This window comes from Epinephelus fuscoguttatus, linkage group LG15 (genome assembly GCF_011397635.1).
Source record: "Epinephelus fuscoguttatus linkage group LG15, E.fuscoguttatus.final_Chr_v1".
Taxonomy (NCBI): Eukaryota; Metazoa; Chordata; class Actinopteri; order Perciformes; family Serranidae; genus Epinephelus; species Epinephelus fuscoguttatus.
In genome coordinates, this window is record NC_064766.1 from 5,183,904 (window position 1) to 5,210,049 (window position 26,146).

Below are 26,146 nucleotides of genomic sequence, written 5' to 3' on the forward strand. Positions count from 1 at the left end.
AGGCAACAGCTGGGAGCAGAACCGCTTGTCGACCAGCAGCACTTCCGCGGGCGGTGTGGCCCTGGTGTTTATGCAGTGCGTTCAGTGCAGCGGCCCAGGCCAACACCCACTGGCAAAGAGGACAGCTGCGGTGGTGTGTTTTTTTTCTCCACAATCAAATATCAATTTTCACATTCGAAGGTCCATTTTTTTTTTTCCAAATTCGAATTTTTTCAAATTCAAATTTAAATTCGAATTTAGAATGTTCGTTGACAGCCCTACTGTCCATAACAATAACTATGTCAGGTCAGGTCAGTGCCCCCCTAATAATAATGTAGGGGAAACACTGAATCAAGCAAGAAGACTAATGATACCATTTATGTATTATATTGTAATCGCAATCCCAATATTGTCCACTCAAATCGCAATCTCACATTTTTATCAAATCGTGCAGCACTAGTCGAATACATACAGGGTCCAAAACTAACATTCGCCACTCACCAATTATGGGTAGATTTTGTCTCTGGCTGGTAAATTTTTAAGACCATTCGCCACTCTGGCGAGTTATTTTTTTTTTACCAGCGAAAAATGCATTTTTTGTTACTGTAGAACGGTGTTGGTATCGGCTGGTTTCCTGGCAGAGTAATGTGTATTTCAGGCAGAGACGATCTTTGGTCACGTAACGCCAGGGCCACACTGCCCGCGGAAGCGCTGTGAATGGCCTCAAAGTGCCGAGAAGCGAAGCCAGTTTCCTTTCAGCGCCTATGTTAACCGATTGTGTCATCCACACCGGTCGCGGAGCTGCCCTGCAGTGATTGTTTCGGCGTCTGGTCTATTTTCTGCGCGAGCCGCGAGCGAGTGTGTCAAGCCGGGCAGTTACCCATGATGGAAAAACAGCCCCAAATGTGACGGGGACAACAGCTGGGAGCAGAACCGCTTGTCGACCGGCGTGGAGAAATGCGCGTTTGATGTGAACGGAAGTGCTCTGGCTTGCGCGAGAATTTCAGTGCGCTGCGATCGCTGCCCAAACGTACCCGAACAGCCGAGCACACAGGTATGTGTTGTGTCAGAGGAGAAACGAGCCGTTCACATTTCTCTCTTTGTGGCAGGCAACCATCCACAAACCTCACTGCACTTTAGGGACTGTTCTTTACTTATGAAGGGACTGTTCTTTACTTGTATGTTAATCAGTTGGTGCAGTTTCACTTAAGTAAAAAAAAAATGACTGAACAACTTTCACTTGTATTGGAGTAATATTTGACTAAGAGTATCTTTACTTTCACTCAAGTCATGTCGTTGAATACTTTGTCCACCACTGGTCAGACATTCATGTTTATATAGGGCAGGCCCTGCTGTTGCAGTCTGGTCAAGCTAAAATCTTATGTCTCAACTGTCCAAAGGAGACTGAACTCAGTGATTCATGTAAAATTCTTTAATGAAAGATTCTTTTTGCACTGTAGTAAGAATACTACAGAATTTATTAACCCAAATATTACACTTAACTGTTGAAACAGTTATTCATATTTTAGCATACATTATTACTAATATTAGTGCACACTATTAAAATATTGATTGAGAATCGCATACAAGACCCAAATGACATGCTAAATAATACTGATAGCAAATTACAACACTTAAAAGCAATTTTTATTTGGTTGGCTGGTAAAATATCTGCCTGCTGGTAAAAAAAAATCACTTAGCAGCCAGCCTGGCTCTTTTCACTGACTTTCCATCTAATGGGATGCTGATAAATGATTTGTACATATGATAGAAAAGTGTGCTGCTAAGGGCAGTGCATGGTTACAATTTAATTAAATGGGCATTATATCGACCAAAACGTGCCATAAGATCAAGTATTGCTTTTTGTGTATATCCTCCTTCCTAATCAGTTAACTATTAATAAGGTACGATTTTTATATTGAAGGTGTGCAAAAATTCCCAACCCTTAAAGAGTAACTAAACCCTAAAACCATTTATTTTCAGCTGATAATCATTGTTTCTGGTTGTATAGTAGTGTTACTTACTGATCCTGCTCAAAATCTTGACAGTTTAGTGCAAACTGTTGAAAATCTAAATTTTATTTTAAAAATGTGCTATGGAGTGCCCTCTACAGCCTGAAACCTGGTTACTACATTTGAATTTACATTACATTGCATCGGAGGCGAATGACTCTTTTCTGGGGCGAATGACGTCACTAACTGTCCACGCTAAAGCCTGCACTCCTCCCTGTACTCCTCCTCCCCTTACTATAAAACCATTCTGTCCGCAGTTATCAAACTGATAGCGAGTAGGTTGGATCAGAGCAGAGAGAGTAGTAGAGCAGAGAGAATAGCTAGTAATTTGTCGAATTGTATTGTTAGCGTAGTGTATTTTAGTGTAGGTTTACAGTTAGTAGTGTCTTTATAGTATTTAGGTTAGTTGGTCAAGGAGAGGCGCCGAGGCTTGGGAATATATGTGCAGGGCGGCGAGGGAGGAATGTGGAGGGCCGCTGCGCGGTGAGAGAGAGAGCCAAGCCTCGGGGGTATATGTGCGGGGCTGCGAGGGAGGGAGGGGTGGATGGATGGATGGATGGATGGATGCGGTGGGCTGCTGCGCGGTGAGGGAGAGCCCAGGCTCCCAGAGAGGGAGAAATAGAACCAAGTAGGATAAAATAAGTCAAAGTGTGGAGAAGGGGACCGGCTGAGCTCTGGCCGCCTTCCCTTCTGCCTGTGTGACACAGTTAGGGGGGGTTTTCCAAGCCACCATCGGCACAATGAAAATAAGTCTAAGTGTGGAGGAGAGGGACCGGGTAAAGAGGCCGACCTCCGGGGAAGCCCTCTCCCCGCAGCGATGGACCGTTCTCCAAGGTACCAGTGCTGGGCTGGGTGAAAATAAGCCAAAGTGTGGAGGAGAGGGACCGGGTAAAGAGGCCTGACCTCCGGGGAAGCCCTCTCTCCTCTCCCTGCAGCAAGGCCCAGAGAGGGGGGTTTAGTTCCCCTTTAACTTCCCTTGGAGAATTTCCAACCCTTTGCAACCCTAGAGTGGTAGACCTTATTGATGTGTGTGCATGTGGAATACCTTCAATAGATGGGGCCTGGTCCTGAGCAGCGTACAGCATCTCTTTGAAAGCCTGCAGACACAATGAGAGAGAAGTGATTAAATTATCAAATATTAAAAAATGACATGAAGTATTCACATTGTCAAACGTCTCCATGCTGTTAAAAAGCCATGTGCTTTTTTATGCCCCATCAATGTTATCCCTGTTACATTATATCAAATGCCCCCATACATACACACTTAGATCCCATTGAATAAATGTTTTCTCACAACAAACAATGGACCAACACAAATGAAAATTTTGGTATTCACAGCCACTAATTGGCAGTTTCAGTAATGAAAAAGAAAAAAAAAGTTTTTTTTGTTTTTTTTTTATTTCTATGATTAGTCCCAATATTCAGTTATATAGTCAAACTTTATTTAACCCATACTCTGTTGTTGCGTTTAACTTGAACTATACTCCTTTAGTCCTTAAGACTCACTCACTGACAGTGTGACATATAAGGTACCACAGACTTAACGGGCCTGTCTGAGGTCTGTTATTGTGATAATGCTGGAAATAAGAACCAGAGCTGTTTTTAATAGCTGTATTTATTAAAACGGAGACACTATGTATATCAATTATAACCCCAAACCTACACAGGACGGAAGAGTCCTGTGTCAGAGTTAAGTTGTGCACTTCATTTCAGATGAATTAAACTGAGAGGGAGATTCAAGAATGAACATGAATGGAAGAAATGAGAAGCAGCAGCAGTGTCTCGTTCACGGATAGTTAAACTGGGTGGAGAATTTTAGATGTAGGGCCTGAGTTAACCAGTCAAACAGCTTGGTCTTTAAATAGTTCAGCACCCTACCATCTGAAAAGTTTGACTGAAATCCAAACATTATCAAAGGGCCAGTCTGAAGGTGTCAGACTCAGGAGCCTCAAAATACATAGCTGCAAAAATGAAATGTCTGTTATACTGTAACTGTGATATAGTCTACTTACTTAGATGCTAGTGTTGGGTGATATGACCAATGTTTCCACAAGACCGTATCAAGATTTTGCCATTTTACTGTTTATCCCACCGTAGCTATGTTTTTATTGTCTCTGGTTTAATTGAACCATTGTAGGCACTAATTTAAATCACTAAGCAGGACTGCTTTATGGGAGTATTTGACAGTTATTAGTTCGTGGCCCCTGAATGGATATTTTCAACAAAGTTGTTTGTGCTTGTCCATTTCTATAGGCTTGGCAACATATTCAACAAGCTATTCAGTCTACAGGTTTTACAAGTAAGTCAGTGCACTCAGTGGGTTGTTTTAGAGTCATCTGGTTCTGTAAATGTATTGTGACCATATACATGAATGCGTTGAGATTTTAAAAAAATATTTTGAATACTTAAGTATTTTTAAAAGCAAGAACTCACTAAATCAAGTAATAACTCACAAGTAATCACTTGACCAGGACCATCTATACTTTGACTTAGGTAATAGAGTTGTGTACTTTGTCCACCACTGCTGTGCACACGTATAACTAATAATTTTTTTTAAAAATCTTATATACTTTATTAATCCCCCTGAGGGGAAATTCATTTTTTCACTGCATTGTCATTAACACACAGGTCCGAAAGACACACACATGCACAAACAGGACCTATACATGCACAAAGTGGAGAGGTGTCAGAGTGAGGCGGCTGCCTTGGTCAGGCGCCCCGAACAGTTGGGGGGTTCAGTGCCTTGCTCACGGGCACCCCGGCAGTGCCCAGGAGGTGAACTGGCACCTCTCCAGCCACCAGTCCATGCTCCGCATTTGGTCCGGACGGGGACTTGAACCCGCGACCCTCCGGTTCCCAACCCAAGTCCCTATGGACTGAGCTACTAAGTGAATATCATCACTATCTGACAGCACTATGTACTATGTACAGGCAGGCCTACTACTTACATGATGGCTGTGAATCACAATTTTGCTTTCTGCCTCACTAAAAATGGAAGAAGACCAGATGGAGAAATTCTCAAAATAAAAAAAAAATAAAAAATAAAAAAGACTTCTCCTCTGGAAGCAAGTCGTTCTCACATGCCAACAGCATTTTCAGACTGACATGCTTTAGTGTGCAGGTGGTCAAACCTGCAAAGGTGTCTTGCTTTATTGGACCTTTTCTTGGACAGATGTATTTGTACACTGCACCTGATTTCTAATGCAAAAGCTTTCTTGGTGACCTTTACTGAACCACATGAACTAGACGAACACAATGGGCCACAACTGCAAATCTTGTGACGGTAGTTTCCAGTTTTATAACAATGTCACTGATGTGTTGACACTGCATTGATGCATTAGTATCATCTTGCCTTTCTTGCTCAGCCTCCATCCTGTAATAATGCAGTTCTGATGATGCAGCCAGTCGGTCTCCTTCAGCCTCAGTGTTAGTAAATCTGCAGTGTACGCTGCAGCTTGTCTCTGCTGTGGAGAGGCCGAGTAGACGACAGTCATTCAGTCTCAGTGAGTACTAGCAGGACAGCAGGACAGTCGCCCTCTTTCATACGCTCTCTCAAGGGTTAGATAGTAGAGCGGTCAGTCAGTCAGTGTCTCAGAATGCCAGCAGAGGACGAGACCACAATGGCCTCACTGTGTGCCAGGCTGCCTGCAAGACAGCCAAAGAGTGGCAGAGCAGGCTTCTGCTGCAAACAGCAGAGCAAATCAAGGTCATGCTATATCCCACACAGCCAGCCTATACTCACTGTTCAGCAGTGCTGCCACTACAACAATGTAAACAACACCACCACAGACAACAAACAGCAAAGACAGGGCAAAAACACAGCAAAGGTTTACAAAGAAATCAATGAGAAGGCATTAAGATAAGATAGATGTGTGTCTGCCAATCCAGCTTTACATTTAAAGTTACAATGGGTCCATTACTTAAGTTGGGTAAAAACCTACATCACCCCAAAATACAATCAGTTCTTGATATAGTGGCCATATTGGTGCTCTGATATTCCTGTGACTTGTTTTTACCCCACACACAGAAACCTGTAGATACACATTTATAATGTATTGCATGGTCATGCAGTGTCAACAAATCCTAGTGTTTTCACTGATTGACAATACAAATGGTGCTAAAATTTGAAAAAAAAGAAAAAAAAAAAGAAGTGAGGATCAATACAAAACTGTTTGCCACTGTAACCTGAGAGATTAGGCCCTCAGCAGGCAGTTGAGGGCCTAATCTCTCAGAAGAGTTTTAAAATATGGCGAGGGATAAAGTCTGCCGCTGTGCGCCCCATTCATGTTTGCTAACATTCCTATCAGGTCCCCTGCCTTCACTGTATTTTTCCTTCAGCACTAAGAAAAACAGCTTCTTTTCCCACAAATGCAATAAGCATGAACACAGTAGAATCTAAATCCCAGGTCAGGACCACTGTCTCTTTCTAATACCACTGTTTCACAAGGGACCCATGTTCACCCCACATTTCCCAACATGCTGCGTGGGAAACAGACGACCAGTCAGACAGGGAATTACATAAATGGGCAACCATAATATATATATTTACAAATAAAAATTTTAATACTGTATTGTTTCCAGGGGATATTGTGAATATAATTGCTTTCAATGGTTTTGTCAATTTGGAATGAACAAACACAGCCTGAAGTCACAAGAGCAAACTGATCCAGAAGTCTATAAGTAAAGGGTTCAACAATAAATCATTTTTATATCAAAATGGTGGTTTGATGGGGGGTGTTGCACTGGAAGAATTCAAGCTGCTACAGCCACCAACTGAAGGTCTGTGACTCCGGAGCTGCTGCTGCTCTCCTCCCGGTCAAACAATCTACAGCAACAGGGAGCAAGGTATGTATGCTTGTACCCCGGTTTACCTTTATTTTCATGTATTTTCATTTATGTAGGTCTACTGGTTTAAGGCCATGTATTTGTGTTTGCATTGTGTAGTACTATTATTTCATTGTCTGATTTATATGCTTTTATAAAGAACGTTTATTTTGAATAGCCTTAAGGAAAATAATTATTCACAACCTTCTGTTTTCTTATGATGTTGTTTTACTTTGTAGTGGTTTAAGAAATTTGTAAAACAGAGTTTCTTAGTAGAGTTCATGTTGAAAGGGTGGTAATTTGCTAATTAAGCTGTCAGCCTATCATGAAGGGTGAAGAAGCAGAAAAAAGTCAGACCTGGCAACCCTCGAAAAGCGGTAGCATGGAGGAGAGCAGTAGGAAAAAGTACTAAATAGTGAGCTGACATGAACTGACTGTAAACGCAGGAGCATGCAGAGTGTGGAGCTTTTGTTCAGTGACTGTGACTGACCTAAAAAAAACACGTTTCAACAAAAGTACTGTGTCAGAACCGTGTGAATGGTTTAGCCTGCTAGCATCTAGCTACTTTAGTAGCTAGTGTGGACTTTAGCTTGCTTGCCATTAGCTAGCAGTTGAGTTTACATCAGTTGGCAGATCAAGAGAGGATAATGGTACATCAGAAGAGGACACTGCAGGACTCATCGTTGGACATCGTAGTTTTTTTAGCATCAGCCTTTGGATTAAAGTGTTTTGTTTTTACTTTGAATGACCTCATTAGGAAGCGGCCTCTGAATTAACCTTGGGCAGGATAGTGCAGTGTCATAAGTTACTGGGACTCTGAATGCATGAATTCACTCCTCTGAGCTCCAATGAACATACTACATGGACTTTCACAGACTGTAACTGTAACACATCTGTGGGCCAAACTGTTTTATTATTAATAAGTTTGTTATGGTCCTTCAGTACTGCATCTAACCTATGTAAACTTAATGGCAGTGACAGAAAGTTAGCTGATATTTCTCAATTTAACTTTCAATAGGTTTAATAGACAAAGTGAACCCTGGTTGTTCAGTAAATGAATTTCAAATTGCACCTGTCTGTGTTCGGCCGATTTACATTGCTATTCTTTCATTCTTTCATTCATCTTCTAACCGCTTCATCCTCATGAGAGTCACGGGGGGGCTGGAGCCTATCCCAGCTAACATCGGGCGAGAGGCAGGGTACACCCTGGACAGGTCGTCAGACTATCACCTTTCACGCTCACATTCACACCTATGGACAATTTAGAGTTATCAATTAACCTAGTCCCCAATCTGCATGTCTTTGGACTGTGGGAGGAAGCCGGAGTGCCCGGAGAGAACCCATGCTGACACGGGGAGAACATGCAAGCTCCGCACAGAAGGGCTCCCGCACCCGGGATCGAACCGGCAACCCTCTTGCTGTGAAGCGACAGTGCTAACCACCAGACCACTGTGCCGCCCCACATTCCTATTCTTACATAAGATTATTTATTTGCACAAGTGCACATTAATAATTTAATATGAGTAAACATGGAAGCCACAATGCCCATCCCTAACAGGAACTGGTATTGGTATCTTTTTTTTTTTTTTAACAATACCCAGCCATATTTCTGATGCTAGTGAAGACTGTTGATAGTGAAGACATCATTGAGTGAGTTGAATAAAGGTGCATTGGTCTCTCCTTTTCAGTAGCACCACATATTGTGATCTATTGGTATCCCAATACTAAATTGCTAACTTCAATGCCTTTAGAAATACTGATATTCAACACAATTTTTGATACCAGAGGAAAAATTTACATTGAGGACATACAATTTGATTTTTTTTATGAAAAGATAATTATGACAATTGCAACTTTTCTTTTTTGAGTTAGTAGCAGTGAACAGTAGAATGCTTATATTAAGCATTAACAATAAGAGAGAGCAATAAAGATCAGATGAACCAGTCTATCAATACTGCAGAAAATGAGTACTGAAAACATTTGGAATATTCAGTATCGATATGTACTGATAAACTGATGTTTTTGACAAGACTATTGTGAATTAGAAAATCTCTGCAACTTCTATGGGAATAAATAGTTTGGATTTATCTGCAGAATTAGTCTCAGTGACCTCTGAGCCTCAGAGCTTGTTTTGTTTGGTCTATGGGTAATGAAAAATGACTGGATGTATTTGGCTGTGCGTTAAATTGGCACAATGTCTACACACACAGCCAGATAGAACATGGTCTCTTTTACTATGATGATGATTTAAAATGACAGAGTGCTTTGTTTGCCAATCTGATGTCACGCTATCATCAGCAGCAACCATACACACATACATTCACATACAGACTCATCTGGTTGACAACTGCAAACCTTGCTTTCCCACACTTCTCCTGAGGCCCATACAATGTGTGCGCCTGTGTGTGAATGTGTGTGTGGTCAATAGGCAGGCTCAACATGTGCTAAGGTGCAAGTTTCCAAAACATAACACACGCAGCTCAACAGGAAGGAGGGCAGCTCTGCTTATCCTCACAGATTACCCTAGTTCTCTCCTTTCCCCCTTCACCTCGCTCTCTCTGACACACATACACACACTCACATTCTCACACTCCCTCTCTGTGGTCTTAGCCTCTTGTTGGCTTGTTACTAAGTCAAGGGCATTTTCTCTTCTCTCACACACACCTCGGTCTTGATCCAGACCCATGACTTGCGGCTATCACCTCAGGCAGACTGTTACACCATGACCACTGACCACAAATCTGTGGGACTGACCATGTGTGTGAGGTGTCTATGTCATCTTTCTTTGTTTACTTTATCATCTCTATCTAATGTTTTTCTAAATCCCCCATTCCCTGTATTTTTTCTTTTCCCATCTTTACTCATTTTCTTTTCCTCCCTTTGTCCATTTATTTACATTTTAATATTACCCATAACATCTCACTTTCTCACCAATTCTCTTTTGCCTAATCTCTTTTATGCATTCCTTTCCCTCTGTCTCAGCCCCTCTCTCTTTCCCTAACCCCCACCCACGAGGAGACAAACACTTTATATCTTGACACCAAACTGTCAGTAGGATTATATGAGTCATAACTGGATTATACTCGCGTTTGTGTCCCACAGAAACCTCAGATCTCTAGGTTTTTCCTCATTTTTGTGTTAGTGGCATCTCAAACTGCTTATATACAAAACTGCCTCATGAAGGTGTTGCATAGAATAGATAGAAGGAAGCTGTGTTTTTAAATGTCAGGCCTACAAAGGGCATTATAGGGTCCCAAAAATGGAAATGGAAATATGTTTGTTGCAGGACAGTGATGTCATGCTCTGTGACGCTCAAATGACGCAAACTAAAAGCTAAACCAGCAGCTTTACTATGTCTTAACATTTGTCTGAGAAATGACTGCAACTATACAGGGATTTAACAGTTCTGTTCCTTATTAGGTGGCAAAAATACTAAAAATGTACACATATTTTAAACTCATGTTTATGCAAAGATGAATGAAATAGTCAGAAAACATAAAAAGCTCAATATTAGCCACTGTTGACTATTAGTTTGAGTACTATAAGGCCTGAATGTCAGAATGCATTTAAGACTGCAAGTTCTAAATCTGGGTTTCGGATGTTGGTGCTAAGCTAATGCTTGTTTCAATTTAGCTGAGAAAAAAAATAGATCTTTTTTCCCCTTTTGGCTATGGTTTATTTATTATTTTCTTTTTAGTGTCTCAGTCCAAGAAACGCTCATAGTTCTTAGAACGCCATTTTAAGGGAGTTTTTCAGCTAATATTTCAGGGTAGGTACTCTTCCAGCACAACATGAACCTTGAGTGACCAAAGTGTACAGTGACTGGTCGAAAACATGAGCCAATGCAGCACTGACAAAAGATATTTTAAAAAACCTTTTAGCTGTGTGGACAACAAACATGACAAAACACAAACAACAGCTCATAACGAAAAAAACAAGGGAAAATGGACCAACAGTAAAGTCCAGGCTTTACTTAGCATAGCCTATATGTGACAAGGGAATATATAATGTGATTTTGACTCATCAAATCTTTCATAGCTCACTTGGGTCACTTCCCTAGTGGCAGTGTGAAGGCAAACAGAAAAAAGCCCTTGAAGTAGAGCTGGGTATCTTATCAATAGATATCGTGTTAGATTTTGGGTATTGCAATATCATAAGTGTTGTCTTTTCCTGGGTTTAAAGGCTGCATTATAGTTAAGTGATATACTTTTCTAAACTTGCCAGATTGTTCTATTATTTGAATTTACCCACTTAATCGTATCTACAATACTGATGATTATTTATCAAAAATCTCATTGTGTAAATATTTTCTGAAGGCACTAAATAGTCAACCCTACAATATTGGTGCAATATCGACATCAAGGTATTATGTAAAAAAAAAAAAATCAAGATACTTTTTTTTTGTATATCACCAGCCCCATCTTAAAGGTATATTGGTTTGGGAGAGCTCCCAAGTGAGCAGTTCCTCTCAGGGAGTTCTCAGAACTATTTGGTCCAAAATGCCTAATGTCAAAAAGCTTCTTTTTTTTTTTTTTTTTTTACTTTAACTTGACCTAGGCATGTATGTTTTTAATTGCATTATTTTAAGCAGCTAAGTGCTGTGATTTAAGCACGCTTTTCCTGTATATTTTCCACTGAACAGTATTTTGTCAAAATCATGGAAGGATTGACTGACTTTGCATATTTTTTTTTATTTATTTTATTTTATTTTTTTTTGCATTTACAAGGTCACAATATATGATTTCCCTATGAAGATCAGTAATGTAATAAATGATACTTAGGCCTATGCAGAGATCCAGACCAAAAACTGCCTGGCATTAAAACAGCACAGGGGCCTACGTCATTGGAAGCGTGTTGTTGAGATAATAGTAAGACCAGGGCTAAGATTTTCACTGTACAATAAGCATCTCAGAAAAATCACGGTTCTATGGTATCACATCATACAGTTTTACACAATTCTTATAATTATCACTTACACTGACCCTTTAAAACATAATATGCAGGACAATCATCACTTATGACCCAGTCTTTTCTGTGTTCGGGACGTTTATGGGCGTGTACCCCCACAGCCCTTGGGTGAGGTAGGGGCTTTATAAAACGTGCCAGACCAAAAGCAGCAGGCATCCAAGAGACACAGGGCCAAAAAAACACCAGTAAATACAGCAAGGCAAAATGCTGAACGATAGTGAATCTGAGGTTGGCTTTCACATTCACTTTTGCTGTCATGCATGCTTACAATCCTGCATAGTATACCTTTAAAGGAGTCAAAACATAAGGTTTTTTGGGGTTAAAATGCTTTATTAAAATTGAAACCTAACAACCTTTTTTTAATATAAGTATGTGTAAAAGTCTGATAGGCAGTTGAGGAGGAAAGGAGATGCACACCCACAGGTGAGATTCTTCATCCCGTTGCATTTTCTTTGCCAATACCACAGATAAACAAATGTACACGGTATGATAATCAATTTTCGAACAGTGCACTGTGAAACTGGTTACCACTGCAACCATTGGTGAGACAATGAAATAAAAAGTCCAGTTGGAGTAACAGATTAACTTCATGTCAAAAGACTGTGGTTGTCCTGTTGGTGAGTCACTGCCATTGGAGATTGCTGTTGTCATTAGAGGGGGTACTTGGTCTGCAACTGTGTTTGGGTGATTGGAGTTTGTCAAGTGACATCCATATAAATGCCAGGACCAAAGGTCACCAAGCAGAACACTGCAATGCAACACGATCAACAATATTATTCACGTCACCCCAGGATTGGAAATGAACATCCACCAAGTGCAAAATGTAGGTAGATTTTCTATTTAAGGCTTCTGCCACAGTCGTAAATGTTTGTACAAAAAAGTCACATGATAAAAACTATGCTGAGAGTCTCTAACACATTTTGGTGTTATTTACAGTTGCACTCCTTCAGTCCTCTTCGGCCTGTCTGTGTCAGAGACATGTTTGACACTCACAAAGTGACAGGGACTTGATTAAGCATTTAGGTGTTGTTCATAAATCTGACATTGATTTGTACAGCCACGTGTGGACGCTGACCATGGTGCATTCAAGTTCACATTATTAAATCAGTAATCTATACTCCAGTGGCCACTAGTGTTGCACAGTATACGGGTACTAAAATAGTACCGCAGTACTAGAGTATTCCAAACGGTGCTATACTGCATTTGGAAAATACCGGTACTTTGAAATTGATTCAATTCATTAATTTAGTTTAGTTTATTTTACTCATTTATGCACACAACGCCTTGTTCCTATTGGAGCACAGATTGCACAAGTGGTGTGTATGACAACACCTGTTTCAACATTCACAGCTGGCGCACGTGAAAAAAGACAAGAGAAAGTCTGTGTCTCAAAGGGAGACAACACGAGACAACACCAACTTGGTGAAACATTTAAGCAACCAAACCGTGACGTCCGTACCGAGGTACTTTCGAAGCACGATTTTTTGGTACTGTTACACCCCGACTATTTATTGTTCTAAAGGTTTGTAGCCAAAGGACTTTTCCTTAGGAAAAGTACCAAAAAGTATTGAAAAGTATCGAAATTCATATTGGTATTGGTACTGAAACAAAGCTTTTGGTATTGTAACAACACTAGTTGCTACAAAGGTTTTTCAAAATGGGGGCGCTTCTATTTTTTTTCTCTCTATACAGCATTTTTAATAGTTAGATTCTAAAATCATACCAATATTACATTCATTTAAACACAGGCAGATTTAAAAGATTATATTTAGAAATCAAGTTGTTATCAGCAAACCCCGTAGTACTGTAGTTCAAGAGGTCCCCAAGTACCTCTGTGATCATTTAAAAGCTGTTTTACCACAGCACTTATAAACAATTGAATTCTCAAGTCATACCAAATAAGCATAGGCCTACATTTTGGCCAGTAACAATATGCATATTTGAAATAAACTAAAGTATCATTTGCTGCCAGTCTGCTGCTCATTACTTTTATTTTGGCTGGTAGAAAATATGCTTGGCCAGTGAATTTTTTCATCTACCAGTCCCCCTGGTCAGTGAGTCAAAAACACTGCTTCACCCACCAGTGGTTTTTATGTTTTGGCTGATCAGGGTACATATTCACTGGGATGCAGTGAATGCAGGTCATCACTAACTGCAGCAGACAGTGACAGAGTGAGAAAGGGGAAATGGTACCTGGATGTCTTATTGAAGGCCCTGACGCAACAAGCCGGTGGTCGGCAATCAGTCAAAGTTGGGCAGTTGATGAGCATCTGTTAGCCCTCGCTGGCACTAGTTGGCATTTTTCCCACCAATTCTGCATGTTGAAACCGCGTTGGCACGGCAGAGTCAGTTGGCAAATCTAATCACTATGACTGGCACTTCAGCTCAGGGAACTGTGTTGTTAATATCCTAACTGGCTAACTAGCATCAAGACTTCGAGTTTCCCTTTTTGAATGATGATTACAGATGACCGCCTTCTGCTGGTATGGAGTGGTATGTGCTCTCAGGCAGGCACATAGCATTCGTGCTTGTGGGCCATCAGTTTGGTGTGTTCTATGCAACTTTTTGGCCAAGACAAGGCGACAAGAGGCAATGCAGCAGGACGGTCTCATCACCGCTAGTTCTCCCACGTTGGTTTGGTGTGTCTAGGCTGGGCTCACAGGACAAGAGACAGCTGTGGGAACTCAAAAGAGACCCATGTGATCTATGCATGTATGTGATCCTCTTATACCAGTCAGGTGGTAGCCACTGCCACCAGCAATCAACTCTTATCTTTCACATCCCTCTGACCTTTTTAACCTTTTCCTCTCTTCCTCCTCTCTTTCTCAATATGTTAGTGTTAAGTGTTTTTCTGCTCCATATGTTTCCCTTTGGTCCTGGAAAGAGGTTTAATTAGAGCTTGTATGGAGATTATGACAATAAAGCTTTGAGAAATTCTCTGCTCATCTTTCTTTTAAATCCTTCGCTTCTGTCTCCGCAGCCACTCGTTTTCATTGTGTGGACATTTTCTTGAATATAATTATATGCAAGTCACATCACACTGTCTCCACTGACCTGTGTGTGTGTGTCTACATCTTTATTTCCCTACGTGTTTCTCCCCCCCCCTCCTCTCTCTGACCCTCTTCCTTTTCCACTCACCCTTCTCTAGTATCTCGTTCTCTTTGCTTTCCATACTAATCAGATAATGAGACCAGCAGAGTCAGCAGCTGTCCATGACCATATTCTGCTGAAGGCAGTATTACCAAGGAACAACAACTGGACTAAAACACACAGATAAAGGTTCCATCCACACCCGTGTGTTTTCCTTTTAAAACATGTAACTTTTAGTATGTTTACACCAAGTATCCACTCTACTGTGGCATTTTGGAACCCCTAAAATGGACACTCGGACTGCCTTTTAGTCTGGAAAGAGGGAGACAGAGACTTTTCAAAATGATGACGCAGACAACCACGTTCACTTCCTGATTGGGTCTCATCAGTCATAATGTGCCACATGTGGGTACTTGATAATTTGAGAAATTTTCAGTTGAGTTAGTATGGACATAAATTATTTCTGAAATTGTGCTAAAACGCTTGTGTACACATATTGTTTTTGTTCTAAAACACCATTTAAAAATGAAGGATCTGAAGGATCCTCCAAATATGGCCAAGAAATGTGGCAGGATTTGCAGAATACAACTAGCTGGGTATGCTTTGTAGCCCTGTGTATCGAACAACCTCCTGCATGTTGGTCAACTGTTTCATGTTGCACTCGTCAAGTCATTATGTGGGCAAACATCACATGACCATGTCATATTTACCAGGTGTCAGTATTCAGATGCTCATCAGTCACTTGTGAAAATACTGTATCATATTAACTGGGCAAAACAAAAAGCCACTGCCTGGTGTAAATAGTGGAAGCTAGGCATGAACTCCACTGTTTGTTCTTGTTCGCAGCCTCAACAGGTTTTTCACAGGTTTCAATCACATGGTTTCACAGATAAATGAAAGTTATACTGATGCTTTTTTCCATTCACTTTCGCTCACTGTTTGTATGTGCTCATCAGGCATTAAAGCCAAATGTCAAAGTTTATACTTTAAACCGTTCATGGAAGTGGTTTGGGTGAGAAATCATTTCAAATGTTTGATGCTCTTGCATCTTGAAGTGTACAAGAACTTTTCTTTAATACGTACACTTCCATCTAGCTGTTAAATATGTTTTACATTTTGTGAATTTAAGAACCTGAGTGGACCAAAAATTCTAAAAGAAGTTCTTACACTTGACCGAGATAGAAACACTGGTGTATCAATAAAAGCAAAAGTGCACAAAATAGAATGGAAACAGCAAATAAATTATGATGATGTGTATGACGTGTGTGACAAAAACACTATTCGGATGGGATTAGTTTTACATGGGCATGTGGGGTAATGTCACTTTACCACAGGACGCCGGTAATATTAATGGCCAATTCGCACGGGATAAGAAATATCAGTAAAACTACCACAAGTGGGAGGGGTAAATCACGCGCCACCATCCCCTCCTGTCGTCATGTGTGTATGACGTTGCTTCCTGTGCGTACCACACTCGAACACACTTGAATCGTGTTTGTCATAGGCCCACAGTACCTGAGGTTTCACACAGACACAAAATTGAGTGCTTCTTCAAGAGCCTCCATGCTTGAAAATCTGCAGAAAACCACTTGTAAACAGGATATGACAAAATATCTACACACATATTTATTGCTGGTCTATTATCTATTATCTTTACTGACATCGTGCGGAAATGATTTCTTTTTTAAAGATTATTTTTATGGGCTTTTTGTCTTTAATGATAGGACAGTGAGTGAAATGGGGAGACAGAGAAAGAGTGGGGACTGACATGCAGCAAAGGGCCACAAGCCGGATTCGAAACCGCGGCCACTGCAGTGAGGCAATGCCTCTGTACATGGGGCGCCAGCACTATCCACTACGCTACGCTACCGACTACAATTCCAAACATATATTTAACACCAGCTTTCAGTGCTTGACAGTTTTAGTAAGTGCAGTGGATGCAGTTTGGTCTGCAACAAAGTTTCAAAACCAAGCCCTGTTTACTAAAGATCTTTATCATTCTGTCAGCCCTCCGAAGACAACTTCTTAGTGTTAAACTTTAGAAGTACTGACTTTACAAGTTGAAGAGGGGTGCCTGAATGCAACATTAGTTTTGCTATTCATGAGGCTAGAACTCTGGGTTTCAGTTAATTACTGATCTTGTAACCAGCTTAGTCTTCTAATGTCACTTAAAAATATAGTATGGATATGTTAAATAGTTGATAAAATACTGTATGTTAGTATAGCTACTTTTGATAAGAGATCGACCAGTAGGGGATATTTAAAGTCCTGAAAGTCTGCCTGAGATTCTCAGGTACACAGTGACATTACCTTGACTTTGTGTATGCAAAACAGTGATCAGAGACGGTCAGTACTTCTGCAACATATTTCAATTACTTTTGGGTGTTTTATAATTAGTAAAAAAAAAAAATCAAATGTAATTTCAAACAAGATATTTAAGAATAGAGTAATTTTGTATTTTCTAAATACTCAAAATATTTTCTCAATGACTCATAAAACATAAAAAATAAGACTAGGTCAAAACCTAGTATATGACTGGACTGTGTATGAAACACTAGAGAGCTTTTATTTTTGAAACAAGGGGTCTTCATTTGAAGCAGGAAGTGACTGCATCCACTCAGTCACGGACTCACAGACATTTGTTCTAGGGCTAATAGTGCTACAACGCTCTATCAGCTATTGCAGTCCAGGCAAAAACTTAAATACATGTTAAAATGAAGAGTAATTCACTTACACAGAAACACAAGAGTGGGGACCCGCTTTCTCTGGAGCTGTACCCACTGATTATTTAACACAACCCTTCACTAAAACAGTAGTTTAATTAGGTCTGTCCATGTTGTTTCAGAGACCTTCTTTAAATATCTGCTGACTCAGTCACTGCAAGTCAAAACAGAGAATTGTTGATTCGCCCTTATTTTTCTGTCAGCTGCTCTATTCATCACTTCAACAGAAACCAGCTACCATCAGCAAACTAACTTCCCATGAACCAAGGCTGCCGCGGCATGGAGTTTCCACTAATGCTGCTGTGCGCAGACCTCCATACTAGCATTATGTTGACTAACAAGAAAAGTAGTTGTTTATCTATAAAAGAAAAAATATCACCTCAGGCCAATGACATATACAAATTACATCACAAACAAGGTCCTGCTGCCTGCTACATAGAGTAGAGTGATTAACCTTCTGCTCCTACACCTAACTGTGCATGTTTTACAAGTCCTGTGACTGAAATAACCCAGCGAGACTAATTCATTTTAAAATAAAACAAAAACCCATATGCAACATGGTGTTTTATTTTTGGTTATCATAACAATATGTTAACCTACAGTAGTTACTTTCTGAGATGTGGGGACATGGCGACATTGCTACAGCAAAGTCTGATGGCAGCTAAGACACAGGAGTAGTCTGACAAATTTTAAACAAACTAACAGTTTATCCAAATTATCCAACTTTTCTGGATGTAAAACCGAAAGTGAGTGCAACTCATATGGCAGCGGTATGTGTTGCACTATATTTGGTAACAATCCCTCATTTTACAAGAAAACTGCACAACCATAAAATCTATTGGAGGTCAAAGTTAAAGTGGGGAGGACAGTTTGGGTAATGATTTTACCATTGACCTTTGTTTCTTAACAAGATTGGGGGGTAAACTTAAAACCTGCCTGATCATCTGTTTGTGTTTCTTGTCTGTCAGACTTCTTTTGAGAAATATTGCCACACTCTGAGACACTTGGAGCAATTTATTAAAGGGCCAGTGTGTAAAATGGGTTGAAAACAGTGACATCAGTGGCCAAATTCTAGATTGCAGGGCTCACTCACTCACCCCTCCCGTTGGGTAAATGACGGCGGCCTCATAGGGACAAAAAGCCTTGCGCACGAGTTTTTCAGGAGTAGGTCTATCTAGCGACGACCAGAGGACCGTTCAGGAAAAAGGCCCATTTATTTGAGCACTCCAGAAACTCCGGTAACACTCCACTCCGTCCCAAACTCTGACTCTTCTAGCGTAACAGACACACTTCATAACCTTACACACATACTCGTTTACCATACTGAGTGGGGACCCCCCTCCCCTCTCTGCTCAATCTCCAGCCCGCACACTGACTGACAGCGTAGCCTGTAAACAGAGCTCAGCTGTTTATTTAGCCAAGCGATATCTCCGGACTATAGTAGCTGCAATGGACGACTTTGAACGCGATTTTGAAGAGTTTCTTGTAGCGGACACAGACCCAGAGCCATACCTGTTTGAGCCTGAGCACACAGATGAGGAACTCCATGTGTTTGATGCTGAGCGGGTGAGAAGAGAGGCTGAATGCACAGAATGGGATTCGATGCTACTGCTACAATCGTTGGGGAGATATATCATCAGGAGGAAAAGCGCCGCAGAGAGTGCATCACAAGGAGTGAAGTTGCGTCTTCTTTTCCTTGCAGATGACGGTTCGGGTTCATTCTCTCCTGTTGCGTGGTAAGTGTGGTCCATTCGCAAACTTTATAACTAAAACAACTTTTCACTACTCTCTATTGACGAACTACTAACACTCTCTGCTGTTTCCTCCTCCTTCTTCCTTCCTTCCGCTGTCTTCGTTGGTTCATTTATACACGCGAAACGCATTCTCTGGCTGGCTGGATTGTCCGCTCGGTCTGCCGTACATACCTGGCGGCACATGATGGCGACCTCTCTAAAGCAAGGCCCTTGCTATATGTATGTATATATATGTAAATAAATATATAAAAAGCATAACTATAAGGCTACGAAAACCAAACAAATTTTATTTTATAGCGATTATACACTTGTATAAACATATTAATGGGTAGAATATTCAGATTCAGATTCAGATTGACATAAAAAACCATGCCAAATATTACACACTGGCCCTTTAAGTGAGTAGGGTTGGGTTGGTATGAGGAAAAAAAAAAAAGGGTACAGTTTTTGTAAAAAACCGCATCAAGTCGGTAATACTGGATTTCCGCCACTTGAGGGCGCAATTGACTCATTTAAAATAAAAAAAACGACCTTAGGACAACAGAGTTACAGTGACAATTTGTTTCTTTTATTCCTTACAAATAAATTTTGCAGCTTAGTCAATCAGTGCAAACAAGGGTTGCCTCCTTCGTCTGGCTCAAAGCCAAAGTGTTGCCATAGTGGTGCATTCTTTGATTTCGTCGAGACTAAATTGTCTGCCATTATCAACTCCCCGTCACTATTAAACGAACTCCAGGCTACAGTAGAGGCGCATGCGCACTCGCATCTCCTAGCTCATACATGCCGAACAGTCTTTTGTGTGACACTGGTGCGCGGAGCGGAGTCTGCACGGTCGTGCTTTGCGCGCACAGGGCTTGCGGACGTCCACTTTTCCCAGGCGGACCTCCGCGGCGTCCGCTCCGCGTACATTCTGCCCGAGTATGCGGTCCGGTCGGTCTCAAAAAATAAAACCCGGTCCAAGACGGAGTACTGGACCTAACTGGTATTACCGAGAACCGGCCAAATCCTATAAAAGTGAGTAACGCACACTTGCCACCTTTTTTGAGCATGTAAAAAGCCATAATCAATAGAAACAATGACCAAACCTCCAATACCATAGTTATGAGAAAGCAAAATTATACTCTAAGATTTAGCACAAAAGCATGTTATAACAAGCAACCTTTCTCAGCTTGAAGCAATGTGATCTTGCAGAAATACGCGAAATTACAATGACCTCTTTACATTGCATTCCATGGTGTTGGTTGGGTTTTGGCACCAAAACTATTTGGTTATGTTCAGAAAACGACTGTGGTTGCCATTAAAATAAAAACATTTGTTTCGTACAGGCTGGTACAGTACAGTTCAGTTCAGTTCAGTATGCATTTTTTCCATTTCCACTGTGAAAAGTTGTGAATGGTACCAATAAAATTGCTCCTTACAGTCCCCATTATTGGTCACCCTTCTGTTGGGGAACGTACACAGATCTGGAACTAAAAGGTGGGGCTCTGAATACTGCAGTCTGTTGATTGGTCAACAGCAGACAGTCACTCTGCTCAGAGCTGAGTTGTGGTTGGTTATGAGGGTTACGTAACCACTGTTCATACTGTGGCAAGTGTTACACATATTAGTTAACTCTAACTATAAAATGAAAGGATGCTTTGATGCCTCTCACAGCAGCTGTAGACTGAGGAAAAATAATTAAAAAATAATTTAATTTACTGGGTGGACTGCCGGCAATTCCTATGGTGGAACGTTTACTTGTAATGTTACACAATGCATGAGTTGATGACGTGAATCCATCAACACAACCTAAATATTAATATGACAACTTTGACCATTCCATTAGTTTTTATTGTCTCTCTTGGATGACATATACTTTAAGTAATGAGTGGATCTTAAAGCATTTAAAAAGATATATTAATTTCAACCAGATTATGTAAATTGCATATATTCCAATCCACATTTGGAGAAAAAAAATGCCACAAAGCATCGTTCCTGTGGGCTCTGGCAACACTAAACCCCTAAGCTTGCCGGAGAAGGACTACATGCACAAACCCGCTATTTCGGTGACCGGTGACACAGATTTCCATCTGTGTTACCGGTGATGAGAAAATACAGTGAGTGCTGGACAGAGCAGTGTGTGACAACAACCCCGCCCACATTTAGGTGTACTATTTGCAGTGGAAATGCTAAACGGACCTAAGGTCTAGGGACCATGTCTATAGGGTTACTTTGGGTGTTTTTGGTTAAAATAATTACTTTTGTTACAGGACCTAAGTACATTGTGAACTGACATAAGTACATCACATAGCAAAAGGCTGTAAGTATGTAAATCTCTCTCTCTCTCTCTCTCTCCCTCTCTCTCTCACTCACTCACTCACTACTATGTATGGAGCCGTAACATTAACCACTACCCATTGCATGATGTAAAAAACAGAGAATTTGTCTGTCCACCACAACAAAGGATCCTTACTAGCTGGCCATTAGCATTGTTTCCATGGGTGCCAGTTTGTAATTTTAACACATTACGTGCCACTACTACATAGTGTGGTGTTAAAAGGTCACTGTCACTTAACACATTTCTGTGAGACAAGGCTGACTTGAAGAACATACAGATTACTTTCTAGTTATGACAAAATTTTCCTGTTATAACAAGATATCCTGTGTCAGATAACACAGTGTTGCAGTACTATTGTTACCACAGCAGCAATGCCACTGAAACTGGTGCTATACACTGGCTCCTTAGGGTTCCCTAAATCCATTCCTCTTCTCTAGAGTGGAAACAATTATTAGATTAATCAATTAGTTTAATGAAAGAAGAGTAACTTGCAACTATTTTCATAATCAATTCATCATTTTAGTCAAGAGAAAGTGACAAAAATTTCCTGGTTCCATTTCCTTAAGTGTGAGGATTTGCTGCTTGTCCTTGTCATTCAAGACATTTAAAGAAATATCTATGGATTTTGAACTTTTGGTTGGACAAAACAAGCAATGAGAAGATGTCACTTGGGCACTGGGAAATAATAATGCTTCTCTTTTTCTAGGGTTAATAGAGACAATAATAGGAAGATTAACTGATGCTGAAAATAACCATTGCTCCTACTGCTCCTGCCCCTTCCCCTTTCTCAAACCTCTCTATAAGTTCTGCTTTCTGCTAAAACTCCCCAAACACACAAACATCTTTGATTTTTACTTAAATATCCCTGAGGTCAACTGAGTGCAACAGACATGTAGTCATCAAGCAGATTTTTTTAGCCAGTTAATCAGTCAATTGAGTCATACTTATGACCATCAGGCATTTATTCTTGGAGTCCCTGTCAAGTAGTCACGCTAGCAGTCTGTCAGATAAAATAAAGCTGCTCCTATCATAGATATTTATTGGGAATGAAGCCAGTCAGTCATTTAGTAAACAATGTCTGAGTCGGTTATATTGTTCAAACTGAATCATGATATCTCACATATTTTCTGCATTTAAACTGAAGGGAAAAGAAGGATTCCACACTATTAAAATGTCAATAATCTGAACTACAGACATGAGCTGTAATGAGACATGGCAGGCTCAAAACACCCCAGGCCAGCATGAAAACAAAGCAGTTGACAGTCTTTGGTTCACATCACATCATATCACATCAGCTGAGGGTACACCTCTGTTTATCTAACTGTCCTGCTAAGTGTCTGACCTAAACACAGCTGCTATGAGAAAACATGACATGCACGTAACAGCCCTGGTCAGCATGGTTCTGCGAACCTCATAGGCCTGGGTCCCACATCTTCACAGGACTAAAACTAACTGGGCCAAGGGCCAGCCTTACAGCTGGGTGGAACAACAAGCTCCATCTGGTTTGCTTCCAAACACTGCAAGACCAGAAAGACACCAGAGTCTATGTAAAGTTGCTTTGGAAATAAGCAACAGAAAAGTGCACAAGAGGCCTTACACTAACCCCTCACGGTGCAACAAAGATAAATTAGGCTGGGCATCACCTGCAAAACATAGATAACTGTCCCTATTTATGGGAACGCCCACAAAACGTCACATCCTATTGCCACAAGGGGAAAAACAAAGCATATGCTACCATGCTAAAGAGTTACTGTGTGGCTTCACAAAACACACACAAAATAAATTTAAAAATCCTGAGTTAAAGGGTATTTTTCAAAGCAAACCCTATTTTCACATGCTTTTGTGTCTAAGTGACTAATGGGAGCAACATTTTTTTAAATGGTCCACACTGAAGGAAAGCAGCAGCCAGGCTGCAATGTAAACCCTCACAGTGTGTTCACACCCTCAGTTTATGCCCACTTAAAGTGCTTGATTTTGCCACTGACAACTATTCAATTATTTCAATTATTTAAATGGATTGTATTGGGTTTGGGAATGGCAATGTCGGGCTGTTTTTGGTTAAAAACAAAAAAAAAGGTAATGCTTTATCCAAAGAGTTTTAGGTTGTTTAGCCGCCCACTACTAAAAAAACATTGTGCGCCTCCAAGGACATGTACATCTTGAGGTTTCAAGACCCTGCATGATAGCATTATAGCACATCATCCAAACAGGCTAATGGTGTTGAGTAACATTATGTTAACAACTGTATCACAGCCTCTACTAAAGTGTGGTGTGTGGCGAACAAGAAGACAGAGATGGTGTATCTGCACTCAGGCCCAGCAGGTGAGTTGGATATCAGGTTAGCAGTAAACCATGTATGTAACAGTGAATGTTCAGTGAGAGCTAAAGTTTGTCAGAACTACCAGACTAGGGAAGCTATTTTAGTGGTGTGTAGAAAAATTGTTTTGCATGTTTTGAGCAATCTGATCAGTTCTTCTGATCAGCCTTTATAGAGACCACTAATCAAACTAGAACAAATGTAGGCTGACAGTGATTAGACACCAACTGTATGTATTGATCCACATTGAATTTGTCCAGGCCAGGTCAGGTCAGGTTATCGGAGTTCAACTACTGCTGAAATAATTCGTGATGTATTCAATTAGTCGCCCGACAGCAAAAAACAGTCAACAATTGTGTTCAATTTATCAGAACTGCAGCTACCAAGGACTCATGAAAGAACCCCACATACGAGTCAAACCATTCCCTCTTTATTTTTGTCACAGCATAGTGTTGCTCTGATGATGTGTCACTGGGATTTGTATTAAAGGTTAATACAAGCGCTGACAGTGCTAAATGTTCGCTAATGTTTTTTTGTTGGATTCCAACAGCAGGACTTGCAGCTCCACGAGAGTTCTTTTTTAACCTTTGGTAACATTTTTGTGAATGAAACTTGCCCACACACAGAGTGGAACAGGCAGCCTTACATAACAATTTTAGCGTTGATTACATTAATGATCACATCTCATGAATGTGCACCTCTTCATCAACAGGTGAAATCCATCAGGTTAAAATCAGCAATTTAAGACAAGTGTATCCACTTACATGTAGCACTCATGTCGGCAAACCTCACTTGTATTCTAGGAACAATTATACAACTATGAACTTATGGTTAGGCTAATTCCAAATACTTTAAAACAAATACAGCACAAACAAGGCTACAGTAGAATCTGTCTCTACATTTCACATCATCGTGAGCATTGCTTTTCTTCCCCTCTTCACTGTCTTGAAACATTCCAGAATGTAAGGTCTACACTTTATTCTAACAATAACCAAAGGCCATTTTAATAGACAAAAAATTGGGAGAATATCCAACAGCAAAACCTACAGGCTAGTCTGTATTTCAGAGGCTTTGTAATTCACCAGAGGCTATTTGGTTTGGTAATTACAGATGCTGATATGGTTGTTGTTTGGATCTCTGGAGCTGAGCTAAGCTGGGGCGAATTTTAAAAAGGTGGTAGGTTGATATAACACCGAACAGCACTACTGAAGCTACTCAACAGACTGCATTTCTAACTGCACACAAAGACCTTTGGCTCAAAGATGAATGTGACTGTGCTGCAAAGGGAACACAGAACTAAAACAATGTGTCAGGAGTGCAGAGGAGATGACTGATTGCCTCTGACTTTGAGCCAGTAAGCTTAACTCTGCTTTATACTGACTGGAAAAACAGCATGAATAAACCAATGAGTAAACTATCTAAATATATAAGTGACAATTAACGGGTATTTCCAAGTCACTTAACTGAAATTCTAAATCTTCTTAGTGCCATACCATGGCAGGTTTTGGTATGGTGGTGAACTCAGGGATACTGACTGAAAGAATGTGCTGCAGTCACACTGAGCTGTAGCAATATGTGACTATGCAGAGCGCTGGCGATGACTTGTGAGAATACTGCAACCACCAAACAATGCAGATTCTTCTGCTACAGGTACAGAGGGGGGACACCCTGGAGGCAGAAACATAATAGCTGTGTTCCAACTGTATGTCCTCACTGCACAGAAACAATGGAGTATACTTCACATCGTGATGCAACATTATAGATTATTTATTATACACATGTTGACAGGGACTGTGACAACAGATGATGCTATACTTATGTTATTGTGATACGCATTCTTCCCACCTTATTAGTGGGAAGTTTTTCTTTGTCAACAAGATTTATGCTGGATAGTCGAAAAAATACATTAACTTTATGGTTCAACTGGGGTTGAGTCCTAAAAGAGGGGCAAGTATTGAATTGGTTCAGCTCAAATGATGCTGTAACACAATGAAAATGTCCTCATGTTTTTCAAACTCTCAGAAGTTTCTTAAATGTTCTCTTCTATAGGTTTGCTGAAATTTTCAATCAAGCTATGTTCTGTGACCATGTCAGATTTGAGGTTATTTTACTGTCAAGATTTTTTTTGTCATTGTCATTGTTTTAAAATGAAAGGGAAAATC

General features: G+C 40.5%; 1 protein-coding gene across 1 annotated transcript in view; it reads right to left on the reverse strand.

The window, feature by feature from the left end:
- The window catches only part of LOC125901778 (xenotropic and polytropic retrovirus receptor 1 homolog), a 68,303-nt gene that overhangs the window by 40,027 nt on the left and 2,130 nt on the right, over positions 1-26,146 (reverse strand). Inside the window, exon 2 of the mRNA XM_049597688.1 lies at positions 3,037-3,088. Coding sequence (XP_049453645.1) covers positions 3,037-3,088 — 52 coding nt within the window. The remainder of the gene's footprint in view (positions 1-3,036; positions 3,089-26,146) is intronic.